This window comes from Dendropsophus ebraccatus, chromosome 4, assembly GCF_027789765.1.
Source record: "Dendropsophus ebraccatus isolate aDenEbr1 chromosome 4, aDenEbr1.pat, whole genome shotgun sequence".
Lineage (NCBI taxonomy): Eukaryota > Metazoa > Chordata > Amphibia > Anura > Hylidae > Dendropsophus > Dendropsophus ebraccatus.
In genome coordinates, this window is record NC_091457.1 from 38,568,651 (window position 1) to 38,586,700 (window position 18,050).

Sequence of the window (18,050 nt, forward strand, 5' to 3'; positions counted from 1 at the left end):
GTGTCACCTTGCAGGTGATGCTGTGCTGCTGTTCTCTGTTGCCAAAATATAACCATCTCCCAGAGAAAACCCAATCCATTAAAGTCACTGAACTGCAAATGTCCCGTGGATCACCTAACATTAAATGAGAATTTATGTTCTGAACATAAGGTAACCTAATTACCTCGCCTCTGCTGTGCCTCTAATATGAAGGAAAAGGGAAGAGAAGGAATTTGACTATTTTTAGCTGCTGGGATCATCTTTGCCTATGGAAGATCAGAAGATTTACCCTGATTCAGAGCCCTAGCTTATTATAATGTAGTTAAGTAGATTTCTACGGTTAATGTATATATAATAGAACACAGACAAATTTCTGAGAGGTGCTGGATTATTTTTTATATTATAGATATAGATATATATATATATATATATATATATATATATATATATACATATATATATGTCCCCACTACAGCCGCAACACACTGATTGGCTGAGCGCCAGGAGCCCCGAAGCAAGCCAGAGCAGGGACCCAGTAATGTATGTACCCAGGCTGCGGGGGTTAAGGGGGCTGACTTTTCTGCAAGTATGTCATCTCATTGAAGTGACTGGGAAGGTATCTGCACCGAATTTTGCTGCGAACTTGCAGCATGAAATCCAGCACGGTCACAGAACGGCCGATGTCTGTAAAGTTCATCCCCGCCGGCACTGCAGTACCGGCCGGATGAACGTCATTTCTTTTTAATTGGAATGCGTGTGCATTCAGGTGTGCCCGCATGCCAGAGCATTGACTGCACTGTCAGTCTTGTGTGGCCGCTTTTCAATGAATAGCGGCCACACAAAACTGACATGTCAGTTTTTTGCGCGGCTGCACGGAATCCCGTCCGGAGTGTATACAGTGTGTATACACTCTGGCCGCGATTCCATAGACTTCAATGGGATCGGCAAGTTCATTAAATGACAGCTGTGATTGCAAAACAGCAACTACAGAAGTTGTTTAATGAATTTTTATGTTGTGTGAACATAGCCCTAGAAAGCATATGGAAGTACAAGGAGTTCATAAACATGTATTGTTTTGCATACGCAATAATTTTCTTTGGCTTCTTATGGCTCCCGGCAGATCAAATCAATCCTTTGTAAGCATTAGGGTATGTTCACATGATGATTTTTTCTGTATGAATAATCTGTCATTAAATCTAAAGGATACCCTCAGATATCTGATGCTGATTTCCAGCATTCTGTGGTTGCAAATGAGGCTTTGCACACAGGTAAGCCACCAATCAAAGGATCAGCTTGGTTATGGCTGTTCTGGGATCTCTTTTTATATTCATAAGCGAGCAAAAAAAAATCTGTACACAATTGCTGTGATTCCCCACCATCAGCAATACTGAACCATTGTAAGCCTACCCCCATGTATGGGTCATCTACTGTTGCCTTTGGTGGTACAGTGTGGACAGGTATGTCTAGTCAGTACAGAACTGCCCTATACTTTGTGACTGGTACAGTGACATACCATACTACTTGTATAACATCATTATTCCAGTCATTTTGCCTGTGCATGAACAACAAAGGCAACTAATATCATGGAGGACAATGCTCCAGCTCATCGCGGTCCCATCATTAAAGAACGACTGCTGAAGACTGGGGGACCTCATATAGAGTGGCCTATACTTTCTCCAGACCTGAATCCCATACAAAACCTATGGGATCAGCCGAGAAGAGTGGAATGCCATGCCTCAGCAGACAATCAGGTGACTTGTGAACAGCATAAGATGTCATGGTCAAGCTGTCACTGATGCTCCAGGGCACATGACCAGTTAATAAAACATTGATGTTTTGTAGGGGTATACCAACCACTGGTGTTTCAATAAATTGAGAGGAAATCCCCATTGCCGCTTCTACTTACATGTCCTTTTTTCAGGATATATTATCACTGAAGAGGGAACTTTTTTCCATAATTTTCACCCGCAAGCGAAATATCCCTAACTTTTTGTGAGTAGTGAAGGGTACTGTGTGTCTCTTTGTACTAACAGTTATCTAACAGTGTCAGCAGTTTTAAACCTAAACCTGAATTGCAGCTGACAGATTCCCTTTGAGTCAAAGTCTTTATACAATCACATATCCAGTCTTCCCATATATAAAACCAAGCAATATGACAATATCTGGTAACATTTATTTGTGATTTTAGTCATGTATGTCTCACGTCAAGCAACCAACGCTAGCAGTGTCACAAATGCACCCTCTGACTGTATTAGTGGTGAAATGGTGTCATTCGGGTAAGCTAAATATAGGAAAATTACAGAGGCAGCCGTTCAGGGAACACCTGTTATCACCAGAGGCTTGTTACCTGCCTCAGGCAAACTATACAATCTGTGATAGGGGAAACCAGTGGGTCAGTAGCACTCATAACCACTGCATTAAAACTTTCCAGGTAGGAATGGATAAAAATACTCTGTATGTTCAAACTATTCACTTAAAATGTAACATACGGCGTGGCATCGGTAATGGATGCAGGATAAACAATATACCGGGGAACTCTGTAAATACATTCCCAGTCACAGCATCTGTCAGATCCAGAGCTGTATTTACAATTCTGCAATTAGAGACGACATCTTCCAGCATTGCTTGCTGGTTTACTGGTTGCACATAGGATTTTTTATTCTAGAAAATATCACATTTGTATGACGCACTGGACAATAATCTTAAACAGAATAAATTTACTATTAATTGCATTGCTTTGTATGAGCTCAGCTAGGGTGTCATGTCTGTGTATTGGTCAGGGACTGGCAGGTCTGGTAGGTGGGGCTGGTGTTTCTCTTACACATAGGTTTGACTAAGGGCCTGTTTTTTGTCATGTAGGTCTCAAATATTACACTTCCTGCTCCAGAAAGATGAATGTGTAGGTTGGGCATTGTCTCTGGCTGGTGGTGTTATGCGAGTGTACCCATAATAGACCGGCGCCTTGCATAGGAACTGGGTGCTGGTGCTGGTGCCCTCACCGGCACTGATCTATTCATGTAAAAAACTTAAAGCATGTACCTGATGGTACATTTACTTTAAAGGGGTTATCCAGCGCTACAAAAACATGCCCACCTTCTTCCAGAGACAGCTCCACTCTTGTCTCCAGCTTGGGCGGGGTTTTGCTGCTCAGTTCCATTGAAGTGAATGGAGCTTAATTGCAAACAGCACCAGAACTGGAGACAAGAGTCGTGTTGTCTCTGAAAGAAAGTGGCCATGTTTTTGTAGCACTGGGTAACCCCTTTAGGGTAGTCCTAAATGGGGAGGTCTAGCTAATGGAGGAAGAAAAGACTAGATACTTATCTCACCTATTCACATTACACTGGTCTAAACAGGATTCCCTCTTCAGAGGAAAAGCTCCTCCAACACATCAGATCATTCTGTAATATGATACATAGGGTGCTTCATATAGGAACTTCACTCATTACCAGCTACCAAACACCATTATCACTGCCAATCTCCTACAACCAACTGGTTCCATGTAGCTGGTCCTTTTACTCGGTTACGGCAGCTGTAACTCTGCATACGTGCCAGATAAGTAATAATGATTCCTATCAAACTACTGCGGAATGTACAGTATAGGGGCTTGCAAGAGGTCTAACATTTGGTCATAATGGCATAGATGATTTGTGCAAAAAAAAAAGAGCTAAGAAAAGACCTAAAATATCAAGTCAACTCCAAAAAGTTCCATTTTGAAAAGAAAGCTGGAATACCATTCATTTTTATAATATGAGAATGTATGACACTGGAGAACATAAACTGTAAAAGAAAACCGAACAATTGCAGCAAAGTTGCTTATGGGTGTCTAAATGGTTAGCAAGCATTTGTACATATTGCATACTGTAATTTCCGTATACATCACCTCCAATGTTTCTCCAAAACCCACTTTCCATGGTGGCTGTTCTATTTATGACATGTTTACAGTGAGCGCTGAGGGAGCAGTTACCGTTTGTGTATAGAATGTGTATTGTGGCTTCTCACATTATGCTACAATATATATCAGCAGCATTGACAAATAGCAAGGTCCGCTGTACTAGGTGGCATCTAAAATATACAAAGTAGCAGCAGAATCATGCTGCTGCAAAGTAATTCTGAAAGAGCTATTTTTCAAGCAGATAACGGAGAAGCCGATCGGCCCGAATCTGCTGTTTTGTGCTCAGAGCTATGCTGATTTCTTCCCAGATACAAATAAGTGAAACAATTATAGTAACAGCATCTTGCTTTTGTTATAGGAGCAAGCAGAGATGATAGTTTTGTATAACCTTTCAGAGATAGCAAAAAAAAAAAAAAACAACGAGCAGAAAAACATCACTATATCATTTTCTGCATATGAAATCTAAAATTTAAACAGATTAAATATACAGTATATATAAATATATAATGCAGTCGATTTTTTAAGTTTTTTTTCTTAAAGGACAACTCCCACGAAATTTTTTTTTAGCTTATTTAACACACATTACAAAGTTATATAACTTTGTAATGTGGTTAAATACCCGGTCTGGCCCCCTTCCCCCACTTTCGGACCCCCGACCCCCCCCGCCCGGAAGTTAAAGAATATATACATTACCTATTACAATCGTCACGGTCCTCTTCTCCCGGGCGGCATCTGGTGACGACGTCAGAGCCGGGGGGCGGTCCGGGTCTTCTTCCTCCTCGGCGTCTTCATAGAGAGTGAATGGGACGGAAAAGGCTGCTGGTGCACATGCGCACCAGCAGCCTTTTCATTGGCTGGAGCGCATCACATGGCTTCCAGCTTCGTCAGCCCTGATGGGCTGAGGTTGCTGGAAGCCATGTGATGCGCTCCAGCCAATAAAAAGGCAAGCGCACTGGCAGCCTTTTCCATCCCCAGGACCCGGAAATCAGAGACATCGCTGGACGGCGGACGGCGGTGACGGTGAGGCGGACGGCGGGCGAATGGAGTGGCGATCGTCACCGGAGGGATGGTGAGTATGGTGTCTGTGTTTTTTTTTTTTGGGGGGGGGGGGGTCCCGCGGGAGTTGTCCTTTAAGTCACAAACTCAATACTATTGAAAAAAGAAATTTGTTCTTACTTGCTCCCAAGGATTGGTTCACCAGATGCACCAAGAGCAGAATAGTCCATCCCATAAAAGTGCAGCCCAAGGAGGATCTTCTTTCTCCATTTTGATTCAGGATCTAGAATCTGTACACATGCCTGCACCCATGAGATTGGGGAGTTAGGACCTGGCCTAAAAGACAAGAAACAGTGTGACCCTGTAAGAAATCCCTGGAACATAACTACACATTCTTTTTGCCTCTACCCTAAGTGGCTTTTTTTTTTCCGTTTTTTCTGAATAGTTGAGAAAGTTTACATGGCATTTACACTCTATGGGTATGTTTACACTAAATGTTCACACTTCTCTGCTTGAAATGTACTCTTCTTCCTCTTTGGCATAATAGGCGTGGAATTTGAGTGGAATGATAGCGTAAAGCAGAAATTCAAAGCCTCAATAACTTCTATGGTATTTCTCTAGGGGAATCTGGGGTAGAACATTCCACGTGTAAATTCTACCGTGTGAACAACAGAGTGGAAATTCCATTGAACACAATGGGACACTTGTCTGTACATATTTTACAGGCAGAATAGCAAGTAGAATATGTGTAAAATTAAGCGTGGGTTCCACTTAAAATTACTCACTTATTCCTCAGTGTGAACATACTCTTAGGCTCCGTTCACACCTTAAAGTTTGTCAATGTGTAGTTGTAGTTGGTCAGTTGAAGGAAGAGGGTGTAGAAGTCGGCACTCCTGGACGTTTAAAATTTTACTTTTATTCGTGCATATTAAAATCTGGCGGTTAGCATAGCAGGACCTACGCGTTTCGCACTACTGCGCTTAATCATAGTCTAAAGATAAATGGATATTGTAACGAATAAAAACAGGTGACCAGCCAATGACAAGATCCCTACGTCATGGATCATGTGCTTGAGAAGCACAGGTGTAGCATGAATTAAAACTCCCACTCATTGCGTATATGCCTGGATAAATTCCAATATATTTATAAAGTAAAAGTAAATGCTAAGTTACAAATAATGATAAAGTAGGTCATTTCTGTAGTTGAGACCTTTGGGATGCCTAGTATCCAAACGAAATATCATTTCTGCCTCCTTGTGTAAAACCTGTTTATGCCAGTCACCTCCTCTTAGTGGTTTCTGAACCCTTATGATGGCGTATGTGCTGAAGGCGCTGACATCCCCTTTATGTGTCTCAAAAAAATGTTTTGCTGCCCCCGATATGTTAGTCCTGTGTTGCTTTCTAATACTTGTGAGATGTTCACTGATACGTTGCTTGTATTTTCTTGTAGTACATCCCACATAAGACAAATTACAAGTAGTGCAATTGATAATGTAAATTACGTGATTACTGTTGCAGTTCAGAAAATCACTTATCTCATAAGTTCTTTCCCTGGAACTATCACTGAAAGTTCTTTTGTTATGGGTCACAAACTTGCAAATTGGGCAACGAATGTCTCTGCATTTGTAACAGCCCGTAAGTTTACGGCTGGTGTGCGGTATTTCAGGGTGCAGCATACTTGACGACAACAGGTCCCCCAGCGATCTACCCCTGCGTAGTACACATCTAAAACCTTGGTTCAAGATCTCGGACAGAGTTTCATCCTGTCGTAAAATAGAGATATTTTTCTTAAGGATGTCTGCATTCTGTTTGTATTGGGGTGAGTATGTGGTGGAGCATGTGATCGGAGTAGGTGGCTCCTGTTACATTGTACATTTCTGACAGATTTTACAGCAGTGAGTGACGGTTTTTAGTGAAAACAATTTTTTGGGCTCTTTGTATTATTTGTCTGCTATAGCCTCTTTTCATTAAGCGAGTTGCAGTTTCTTTACATTGGGTTTCAAAAACCGCACTGTCTGAACAAATACGCTTCACCCTAGTAAATTCCCCAAGCGGAATAGCTTGTATGGTGTTTCCCGCAGTAGGCTTGCGGAAGACAGAGGTGATGACAGCTTTTTTGGAGATCGAGGCTTGCAGGTTAATGTCCAAAAAGGTAATTTCTGTTTTGTGGAAATAATGTGTGAAGGATAAATTGAATACATTGTTTTTTATGTATTGGACAAACTGACATGCCTCCTCCTCCTCACCCCCCCAAACCAAGAGCAGATCGTCTATGAAACGACCATACCATATGATGCTATGGATGAATGGATTTGTGGGGGTGAAGATGAATTGCTCCCCCCACCAGGCCATGTAAAGACCTGCTAAAGTTGAGGAGAACCTAGCCCCCATAGGGGCTCCTTTGGTCTGCAAAAAGAATTCATTGTTGAAAGAAAAATAGTTATGTTTTAATAAATATGTAGTTAAGTCAACAATGAATTCTTTTAATTCGTGACTATACCTACTATATTTGTACAAATGATGTGACAAAGCTACAATCGCTAAGTCATGAGGTATAGACGAATATAAAGCTGTCACATCGCAACTCAACCAAGAAAAATAAGAATTTCACATAAAGTTTTTGAAAATGTTCAACACTGAACCTGAGTCCTTAAGGTACCCTGGTACCCTCACTGCCAGTGGCTGGAGCAGCGAGTCCAACCAGGCACATACTTTTTCATTGAGGGAGTTAACCCCTGAAATAATAGGGCGCAAAGGAGGGGGGTTGGCTCCCTTATGAATTTTCGATAGGCCATAAAATATCGGCAATGTGGGAGCAGCAGGGACAAAATAATTGTATTGTTTCTCCTCCATAATGCCTAGTGCTATTCCCTCCTGAACTATATTGGACAAACTCTCCCTAAAGACCAGAGTGGGATCAGACTGTAGCCTGCGGTAAGTTGTGACATCATCAAGAATTTTATAAGCACTGTCACAATAGGATGTGCGGTCAAGTAGCACAATCTCTCGCCCTTATCGGCCATCTTGATTATCAAATTTTTGTTGGCCTGTAATTCCTTTATTGCATTTCTCTCCCGACTTGTAATGTTGTTCTGAGTAGAGCTTGTCGATAATTTCTTTAGGTCTCGTTCCATGGCATATTGGAAGTGGTCTAGCGCCTCCACACGAGATTTAAACGGGTAAAAAGAAGGATTAGAGGCCATGATAGGTACATTGTGTATTTGTCCCTGCCGTTCAGTAGTGCCATCTATGCCAAGCTCAATTAAGTGAAGAAGATCTACTTGATCCTGGAAGAACAATTCCACAAATTCATTATTAGTTGCACTATGTTCATTCATAAGTATGGATGAAGGCTCTAAACAGGAATGAAAAAAATGTCTTTTGACTGTGAGCAATCTAGCAAAGCGGTTGATATCCATAAGGGTATGAAACATGTCAAAATGACTAGATGGCACAAAGGTGAGACCCTTCTTCAGTATGTTTTTGTGATCCTGGTTGAGTTGAAAAGATGACAAGTTTAATATCTCATGATCATTAGTGTTATGTATTGAGGTGGAACTCTCCAATTGCATGGGAAACGTTGTTGATGAATTTAAGGTAAGTGTGGGTTTGTCAAGTATAATAGGTGTCCTGGTTTGTTGTTGTTCAGACATAGGTGTAAATCTGTCAGGAATAAAAGGTGTCCTAGTTTGTGTTTGTTCAGACGGGATGATAAATAAGCCCTCCTGCATCTTTCCCGTGCAGGGTAACGTTGGGCGGTGTCTGTGTTTTCTCCCCGCACGTCGTATGCGTTTTTTGTCTGTTTATTGTTGTTTTTCTTGGGATTATGATTTTGTTTAGGTCTTGTCCCGCCTCTTTTACACTATGTCTCAACCAAATCTTCTGACTGAATCAGATACACAATCCTTACCAAACCCCTCGAGAAAGGCGTGTTGCCGAAACGCGCGTCGGGGCGCACCTCATAGGTATTGTGTGAACCAGCACTTTAGGTAATGTCTCAGTAGCGGTGTTCTTTATGACATTAGTTTATGATTATTTGGTATATGTTGTTTACTGCAATGAACCCCTGCTGAATATGTAGACTTAAATATTTATTGTGCCAGGCATTTTATTTGTAGCACTTGCATTTTTGCACATTCTTGTTATATGCCGGCACTTTAGTATATGCACTTTACCCATGTGTTTTCTGTAATCATCTGTTCTGATTCATTTTGCGATTTTATTGCATTTTTATATTTATTTTTGTTTGTGACCAATAAAATATCTTTTTGCGATTATATTACGTCTGGGTACAGTATTTCTTTGTAGGTGTATATGTATTGTTTTGCTGTTGTAGCACCCAGTAGGATATCCCCATATGTATTACATTTGCACTTGCTTTATGCACGGGGTAGAATATCGACTATTACATTTTTTGTTTGATTCACCCCAATACAAACAGATTATGAGACAGGTGATTTTCTGAACAGTGATCATGTAATTTACATTATCAATTGCACTACTTGTAATTTGTCTTATGTGGGATGTACTACAAGAAAATACAAGCAACGTATCAGTGAACATCTCACGAGTATTAGAAAGCAACACAGGACTAACATATCGGGGGCAGCAAAACATTTTATTGAGACACATAAAGGGGATGTCAGCACCTTCAGCACATACGCCATCATAAGGGTTAAGAAACCACTGAGAGGAGGTGACTGGCATAAACAGGTTTTACACAAGGAGGCCGAAATGATATTTAGTTTGGATACTAGGCATCCCTACTTTATCATTATTTGTAACTTAGCATTTACTTTCACTTTATAAATATATTGGAATTTATCCAGGCATATACGCAATGAGTGGGAGTTTTAATTCATGCTACACCTGTGCTTCTCAAGCACATGATGCATGACGTAGGGATCTTTTCATTGGCTGGTCACCTGTTTTTATTCGTTGCAATATCCATTTATCTTTAGACCATGATTAAGCGCAGTAGCGCGAAACGCGTAGGTCCTGCTATGCTAACCGCCAGATTCTAATATGCACGAATAAAAGTTACATTTTAAACTTCTACGTCCAGGAGTGCCGACTTCTACACCCTCTTCCTTCAGCTAAGCTTTGCATACGGCGTCTGGCCAACGCCCTGAAGATCGAGCACCCTCCTCAGCCCTACCTGTTGTTGCTGTATCTACTAACTGGTGAGATGTATCTCCCCTTCTTTTTTCTACTATTGCTGTAGTTGGTCAGTGTTTAGTCAAAACCAGAATTGAGCCTCCAATACAGAAAAAAATGCCAAATTTAGTTCTAAAAGGCCTAAATCCTCTGCGCTATTGGAGACTTCTGAGGCTGCCGTACAAGCAGAATGATTCTCTGTTCTCTGCATCCTATGTTCTCTGTACAGCAGTCACCAGCATTGGCTTTCTACTGCTTGTCAGGGAAAAAGCAAAGGCTCTGCAACAGAGTGGCAGTAAAGCTGTGAAGAATCTTTTTTCTGAGAAAGAGGGAACTCTATTGTCGGCTGCCAGAAGGAGAAGGAGACAGATTCTGCCAAAATCCTGCCCCCAGCAGCACTGATAAGCAATAAGCAAATATACAATTGGGAATTTTTTTTCCCTCTATGAATTCTTTTCTTTTCTCATGATCTTTGCTTGCTGTTATTTTATAGGAAATTTTATACGCCCAGATCATGAGAATACAGGTGCTGTAAGTTACCATACAGATGTATACCAAAGCCAGTACCTGTCCGTCCATGAAAAGACCAGGAAAAATCTAAGGCGGCTCTTAGGGTGGTATTACACGGGCCGAGCAGGGCCCGATAATACCTGTAAGCAAGAGCCGATCTGCTAGATTGTTGCTCGTTTACTGGGCCTATTACACGGCCCAATAATCGTTTGACAAGAGCTGCAAGGACATAGTTACCGATGTCCTTGCAGCCCTTGCTAAACTGGCATACATTACCCATCCACGTTCCACTTCTCCCGGGGTCCCGTGCGCGCTCTAGCTTCACAGCGGCCTGTCAGCTGGTAGGCCGCTAAGCCAATCACAGGCCGGGACCGCCGCGACCTGTGATTGGCTGAGCGGCCTATCAGCTGACAGGCCTCTGTGAAGCTAGAGCGCGCGTGGGACCCCGGGAGAAGCGGACGGCAGGAGCAGCCCTGGAACGTAGATAGGTAATGTATATCGTTAGTCGCCGGCCACGCACCGCTATTACAAGCAGCGGTGCGCGGTCAGCGCCCAACGAAAATAGGGTCTAACCTATATCAACGATCAGCCGATGATCGTTGTCATCGGCTGATCGTTGCATTTATTACACAGAGCGATAATCGGCCAAATCGGGCCAATTCGGCCGATTATCGTTCCGTGTAATAGTACCCTTAGGGTACGTTTACACAAAGAGATTTATCTGACAGATTTTTTTAAGCCAAAGCTAGGAATAGATATGAAGAGAGGAATCTCAGTCTTTCCTTTATGACCTGCTCCTTTTTATAGTCTGTTCTTGGCTTTGGCTGCAAAAATCTGCAAGATAAATCTCTCTGTGTACAGGCACCCTTATTACATGCAGCCTGTGGCTGTAACAGCTATCCACTAGCGCTTGAGATTACCTAATAAAAGAGGCCAGCATCTCAACTCTAGGCTGTGTTCAAATATTTCTGTTCTTTGCCACGATTTAGGAAAAATTGCTACAAAAACGGTCCTATTTTATTGCGACTCCTGTCATTTCAGCAAAATACATCAAAATCACAATATGTAAGTATAGGCTTCTGCTGTTTAATGCAGTAACTCCAGGAGCGGGCAGCAATGATCAAACACATGCGGCAGCAGCAGGATTTTACCGCTGTGTGTAAGTTCGGCCTTATCCACTGGAAGTAAAGAAGCTCCTATAAAATGGCAGCAGAGATCTTTGATCTTGAAAACTGTAAAAGAATTCATACAGAAGGCAACATTGGAAAAATTGCAGAACTTTTAATCAGTGTATATATATATATATATATATATATATATATATATATATATATATGAATTTTTTTCTAGAAAGGTGAATAAAAGTATAACCACAAATCTTTTCATTACATACAACGTAACAATCAGTTATATAAAATGTATTGTCAAGGATAATAATATAGAAATACGGTGTCACTTTCTATAGGAGCTTTTCGAGCCTGTGTTTCCATTTTTCAGCTTACACAGTTTAATGCATATTTTATTTGCAAACTGTTCAAGCATTGACCTCAATCTAAAAAGGGAAAGGCATTGATCGCTTCTTCACATCTGAGCGCCTAGCACAGCAGACACGATAGGGAGAAGGGCGGAGGTGCAATAAGGGGCTTTACTTGTCATTCACATCACTGAAGATGGAGCAAAGTACCAGGAGCAGGTGACCGCAGACATACCGTACATACAGTGCTGGCTGCAGTTTGACCGTAGTTTAATAGAACATTCTGCAAGAGCAGCTGCAGCCTCTGGACACAGTCAGAGTGATTGAGGACATTTGAGAGTCATTTTTGCAGAAGCAAGAACATCAATAAGGAAGACTATGACCATCTGTGCATTGCCAGGTTGATTCCTAAGGGCTTATCTAACCTGTCTATCACACCCTGGAAGCCCGGGCTGTCCGCACAACCTGCTGTGACTTGGAATAATGAGAAGAATGTCATATCTGAAAGGCTCGATAACCTGCTTGAATGTGTGCAGGTTCAAGCTCAGAAAGAGCATTAGTCCAATACTGAAGAACAATGCAGACTTCTTCCACTGTAGCATAAGGTTAAAGGAGAGCGCTGCATGCTGGGAAATCTTTGAAAAGCTCTTTTGTTGGTTTAGATCAACAGAAAGAAACTTATAAAACATGGATTTATGGTAATAGAGTAAAATAAGGTATAATAAATTATTATTAAAGTATACAAACACAAAATGTTTCTGTGTTTACAGCTCCTGTGCCGATCAATGTGGTAGAAGACTAGAAACAAACCAGCAACAGTCAGGTTCTCTAGTTGAACTCTCTTTTGCTCCCTGTTTGTTACTAATTTATTCAGACAGTAAGAAGTATGGGGCAGCTGGAAGGGAATACAACTGCACAATCAGACTTCCCAACATTTTCCTGTAGTCTGTTACTATGGAGACAATGGAGCTGCAAAGGACAAGTAGACATAAGGGAGATTTATCAAACATGGTGTACAGTGAAACTGGCTCAGTTGCCCCTAGCAACCAATCAGATTCCACCTTTCATTCCTCACAGAATCTTTGGAAAATTAAAGCTGGAATCTGATTGGTTGCTAGGGGCAACTGAGCCAGTTTCACTTTACACCATGTTTGATAAGTCTCCCCCAAAAAACACTGGGTAGGTTCATCTTTAGAACTATCCTATGATTGCCACAACATAAGGGTTGCAAAGATGATCATACCCTTTAAAAGAGTTCTTCCAAGATAATTTATCTATGCAATGGTGCGTTTACACAGAGAGATTTAACTGACAGATCTTTGAAGCCAAAGACAAGAACCGACTATAAACAGGGAACAGGTCATAAAGGAAAGACTGAGATTTCTCTTCTTCTCAAATCCATTCCTGGCTTTGGCTTCCAAAATCTGTCAGATAAATCTCTCTGTGTAAAGGCACAAAGATATATGATAAGTAAATGACTTGTGGGATCAAAGCAGGCAGCAATTCCCTGATTATGGGAATGGGGTCTTGACTGTCTCTGTTTAAATGGGTTATCCAGCAAAAAATTTTTCGTTTTTTAAATCAACTGAAATATAGATTTGTAATTTACATCTATTTAAAAACCTAGAGTATTTCCATACTTTTCGGCTGCTGTATGTCCTGAAGGAAATGTTTTTAATCCTGTCTGACACAGTGCTCTCTACTGACATCTCTGTCCGAGACAGGAACTGTCCGGAGCAGGAGAGGTTTTCTATGGGGATTTGTTGCTGCTCTGTACAGTTCATGTCTAGGACAGAAGTGGCAGCAGACAGCACTGTGTTAGACTGAAAAGAACTGATAAGTATGGGAAGAATGCGATTTTTAAATAGAACTAAACTAGAAATCTATATAACTTTCTGAAACCAGTTGATTTACAAGAAAAAGATTTTCGCTGGATAACCCCTTTAAATGTAACAGCATTCAAGTAAGGACAAGGCTGATTCCCTCAATTCTATGGAACTGCTGAACCTAGCTGAGGGCTGTACTCATCTCCAACAGGTCCTATGGACAGTGTGTAAAGTTGGAGCCCTCATAATCGTCTGCCACTCCATTCAAACAGGGGAAACAAGAGACCCTGTTTTTGCGATTCGTGAAAGTTCCAGTGGTCAGTCCCCCATTCATTTATCACTTGTGGATAGGTGATTAGTTGTAACTCCTTGAAGTTGGATACAGCCGTATGCTGAACACTACATTCTCCTAATGAATTTCCAATTCCTATCCTAGAAAATGGCACATCATCTCTCTAATAATGAATGCACAGTCTGACCTCTGATGAGGTCTGTCACCCACCCCTCATGCTAGATGGCAGATACCCAATACCAAACAGATACAGGTTAGGAGTTTGCATATAAACTAGACCGTCTCCATTAAACCAAGTTCCTTTCACATTTCCAACATTCAGAGAGCAGTCCATGTAGCAGAGTGTAAATGGTAATATGATATTCTAATATTGGGGTCGTTTCACGGACCTAGCAGACAGAGCAAATTGCAAGAGTTCCTCAATTTCCTCAATCATAGTCCGGCTAAATTAAATATCCCAGAGCGGTTAAATGATGAAATGAGCCGCCTGCAAGTCTCTGTAACCCTTCATAGGCTACTGAAGACATTGCTAGGAAGATTTTAGCAGGAGAAAGGTGACTTTTTTGGTACTATAATAACTTAACAGTTCCTTAAAAATAACATGAATGAACTCGGAAAGTATTTTCTGTAGGCAATCAATAGGCGTTAGGACAAAACGTCCACATCTTTATATTCAGCTATGGCTGAAAATAACCTTCTTATTTGAAATCCTGGGAATTCCAGAAAGTAAATGATTACTCAGCTCCCAGCCTGCATCTCCTTTGGGTTACTCCACTCTTCTGTGACAATAAGAACAATACATTACTCATTTCCCATATCCCAGCTGATATTACAGATAAAACCTCGTATTGTATTTGCAAGATAAAATCTATAATGTCAGTATTTTTTTTTTGCTATTTCGGTTATACTGTAATTTGCTATTGAACAGCTAAACCCATTTGATACTTTGCCTCATGAAGCTTTAAAGTGGAATATATTGCTTTTCAAAGATAAATCTTTATCTGACCGGACATACGGAGTGGTTCCTTGAAAAATGCTTGTTTCCACATTTCTGAGCAGACTCAAAGATCTAAATGTTAAAAGGGGATGTCCACGTAGTTGTTTACTTCAAAGACATTGCCGTAGTAGTCAGTAGGTTGAATGTGGTAGTGCAGCTAAGCTTGAGGGTGAGTTTACACATAACCGGTCCGCTGTGGATTTCACGCTGCTATTCCATTGCGAGTATGTAAAAGGCAGCCCCCTTAACCCTCGTTGCCTGGTGCATACATTACCAGGTCTGCGCTCCAGTTTGCTTTGGGGACTCCCAGAGCCTGGACATCCCGCTCAGTGGCTGCAGCAGGGTAGCGCACCGATTGGCTGAGCAGAACGCCCAGATGCCAGGAGCCCCGAAGCAAGCAAGAGTGCACCATAATGTAAGCACCGAGCTGCGGGGGGGGGGGAAAGAGGGTTAAGGGGGCTGCCTTTTACATACCCTCAGCGGGATGACAATTCTGCTGCAATTATGTAATCGTATTGTAAGTCACAGTGAAGGGATCAGCAGCGGAATTTGCAGCGTGAAATCCGCTGGGGATCAGTTACGTGTGAACACAATCTGGAGAGCAGAAAAGGTCCAGGAGCTGGTCAATGTTGCTGTGACATTGGTTGGATCAGGCAGCTATTGATCATTTCTCACAACATGCTCCTGCCTCCTCTAGTCTGCGGAAGTTATCAGCAGAGACGGAAGGAAGTGGAGCACAGATGAGCAGAAGGGGTAGAACCTTTTCTGCTCTGTAAATAACCCTTTAATTTAGAATTATGAAGCTATCCCATGATGCAAAGTTATTTTATATATATATATATATATATATATATATATATACAGGATAACTAGCTAGGACCCCCTTCAATCCCAAGAACAAATGACAATTGTCTCCTGAGCAAACACAGTGGCAAGGCGCATGCTCACTTTATTCTCTCTTCATGCTCTCTTTTTTTTTGTAGTCCTTTCCATCCATCACCTTAACAAACTATATGCACAATGTAGAAGAAAAGATCATCATTCTGTTCAAAACACCAATAAACACCATTTGACCCCTGCAGGTCTAATCCTTAGTATAGCTCCTTTAAAAAGTATAATGTAATTTTCTTTTATGGGAGACTTTTGTTTCACACAGAAAATACCCCCAGCCCCCTAATGAGGCTGAGGCACGAGCTGTTTGGACTTGTTAGATGAAAAAGGACGTATCATAAAGGAGTAATGCCCCAATGCATAGGCCGACAAGAGAACTTGGTCACATTATTAAAAAATGGCAGGCAGCTTTTCAAATTAAGTAGCGAACAAAAGGATTTTATAGCTTTCCCCTGAAGAGTACACCGATCGGACACAACATTAAAACCACAAGCAGGTAAAGTGAATAAAATTGATTGTCTTGTAAGAGCGCCTGTCATGGGGTAAAATATATTAGGCAACAAATCAACAGTCACTTCTTGCGGCTGAGTTTGGAAGAAGTAAAAAAAATAGCAAACTATAAGAATCTGAAGGACCAAGTTGTGATGGCTAGATGACTGGACCAGAGCATCTCCTAAATGGCAGGCTGTGTGGGGTGTCCCCAATATGTGCTAGTTAGTATCTACCAAAAGTGGACCAAAGGAGGACAACCTACAACAGGGTCATAGTGAACTAAGACTAGCTATCGCACAAATTGCTGAAAAAATTATGTCTGGCTACAATAATAAATAAATAAAGTTGTCAGAAAACACAGCAGATTGCCGCTTGGAGGATATGGAGCATTGACCCCATAGACCAGTCAGAGTTCATAGCTACCCCGTCTGCCAAAGAAAACACCTACAATGTCAGACTCCAATACAGAACTCGGAATAATGAAACAAGGTGGCCTGGTCTAACAAAAAAAAATTTCCTTTACATCAGGTGTGTTACCTGGGGAAGAGATGGGATCAGGATGCTGTATGGGAAAAAGACAAGGCAGCAAAAGCCAAAAAGTAATGTTCTGCTAGGCAATGTGGCCTATTGACATGTGGATGTTACTTTGACACATATCACCCATCTAAACCTTGACCCCCCTCATGGCAACAGTATTCCTTATTGGCAGCAAGGCCATCAGCCCTCAAGGGCTGTGCAATCTCCCGCTCATCTAGGCTCTGGTAGCAGATTACACAGAATTTGAGGGGACAGCACCAACTCCCCCTGCATATTGAGCAGCCTTGCATATATAATATGTGTAGCAGCTCAAAGGAACAGCGAGTTCAGTAATACAAAGTCTTTGCTCCTGTATACATATTTTGTGACATGCTACACTAAAACACAATGTACATAGCCTAACACCGGATTCCCTGCCCCTGTACTGTATAGGAGTGCGACACGCAGCCTAAATGGGTAGGAGACTTTTCGTAAGCACTAGACGGCCGACACAGAATTAAGCAAGCGGTTTTCATGTAAAAACTAATCAGCAGTAACACTTGTGTGTCCATAAACTTTGTAAAACAAAACAGTACTCACCTGTTTGGGTTTGAATAGTCATAAGTCATCAGGCTAAAGCTGTCAACAACTGGAGCCAAAAGGTCAAACTCCTTTTTCCCAAACATGCCCAATTGGTCAGTTCTAAAAGATAAAAAAGAAACATACTATGCTATGAAATCTGGAAGTAGGTATGTGTGAATGTACAAAGTGCATAGAGTCCGGCCAGTGCACAAGAAGAAAACTACGCCGAGCGCAGGACCCAGGCAGCATTCCGTGCCAAAATCCCTTTGCCGGCACGGAACGGTAATATAAAAAAAAGTGATGTATCTAATGGTACATTCGCTTAAGTATAATTGCTAAAATGTTACTTCTTAATAAAAGTCTTATTAAAATCCTTACAATTGGGAGAATCAATTAAATTTTCATGCAAAACCTCCAACATTTTTTAAGGGGTGTTTATGCCATTTG

The 18,050-nt window shown here is 41.4% G+C and overlaps 1 protein-coding gene across 3 annotated transcripts in view; it reads right to left on the reverse strand.

The window, feature by feature from the left end:
- Window positions 1–18,050, reverse strand: part of CHID1 (chitinase domain containing 1) — a 313,928-nt gene that overhangs the window by 147,612 nt on the left and 148,266 nt on the right. For all 3 annotated transcript variants that reach the window (XM_069968326.1, XM_069968325.1, XM_069968324.1), the window contains exons 9-10: window positions 17,622–17,723; window positions 5,048–5,203 (exon numbers count right to left, since the gene is read on the reverse strand). In XM_069968326.1, coding sequence (XP_069824427.1) covers window positions 5,048–5,203; window positions 17,622–17,723 — 258 coding nt within the window. The remainder of the gene's footprint in view (window positions 1–5,047; window positions 5,204–17,621; window positions 17,724–18,050) is intronic.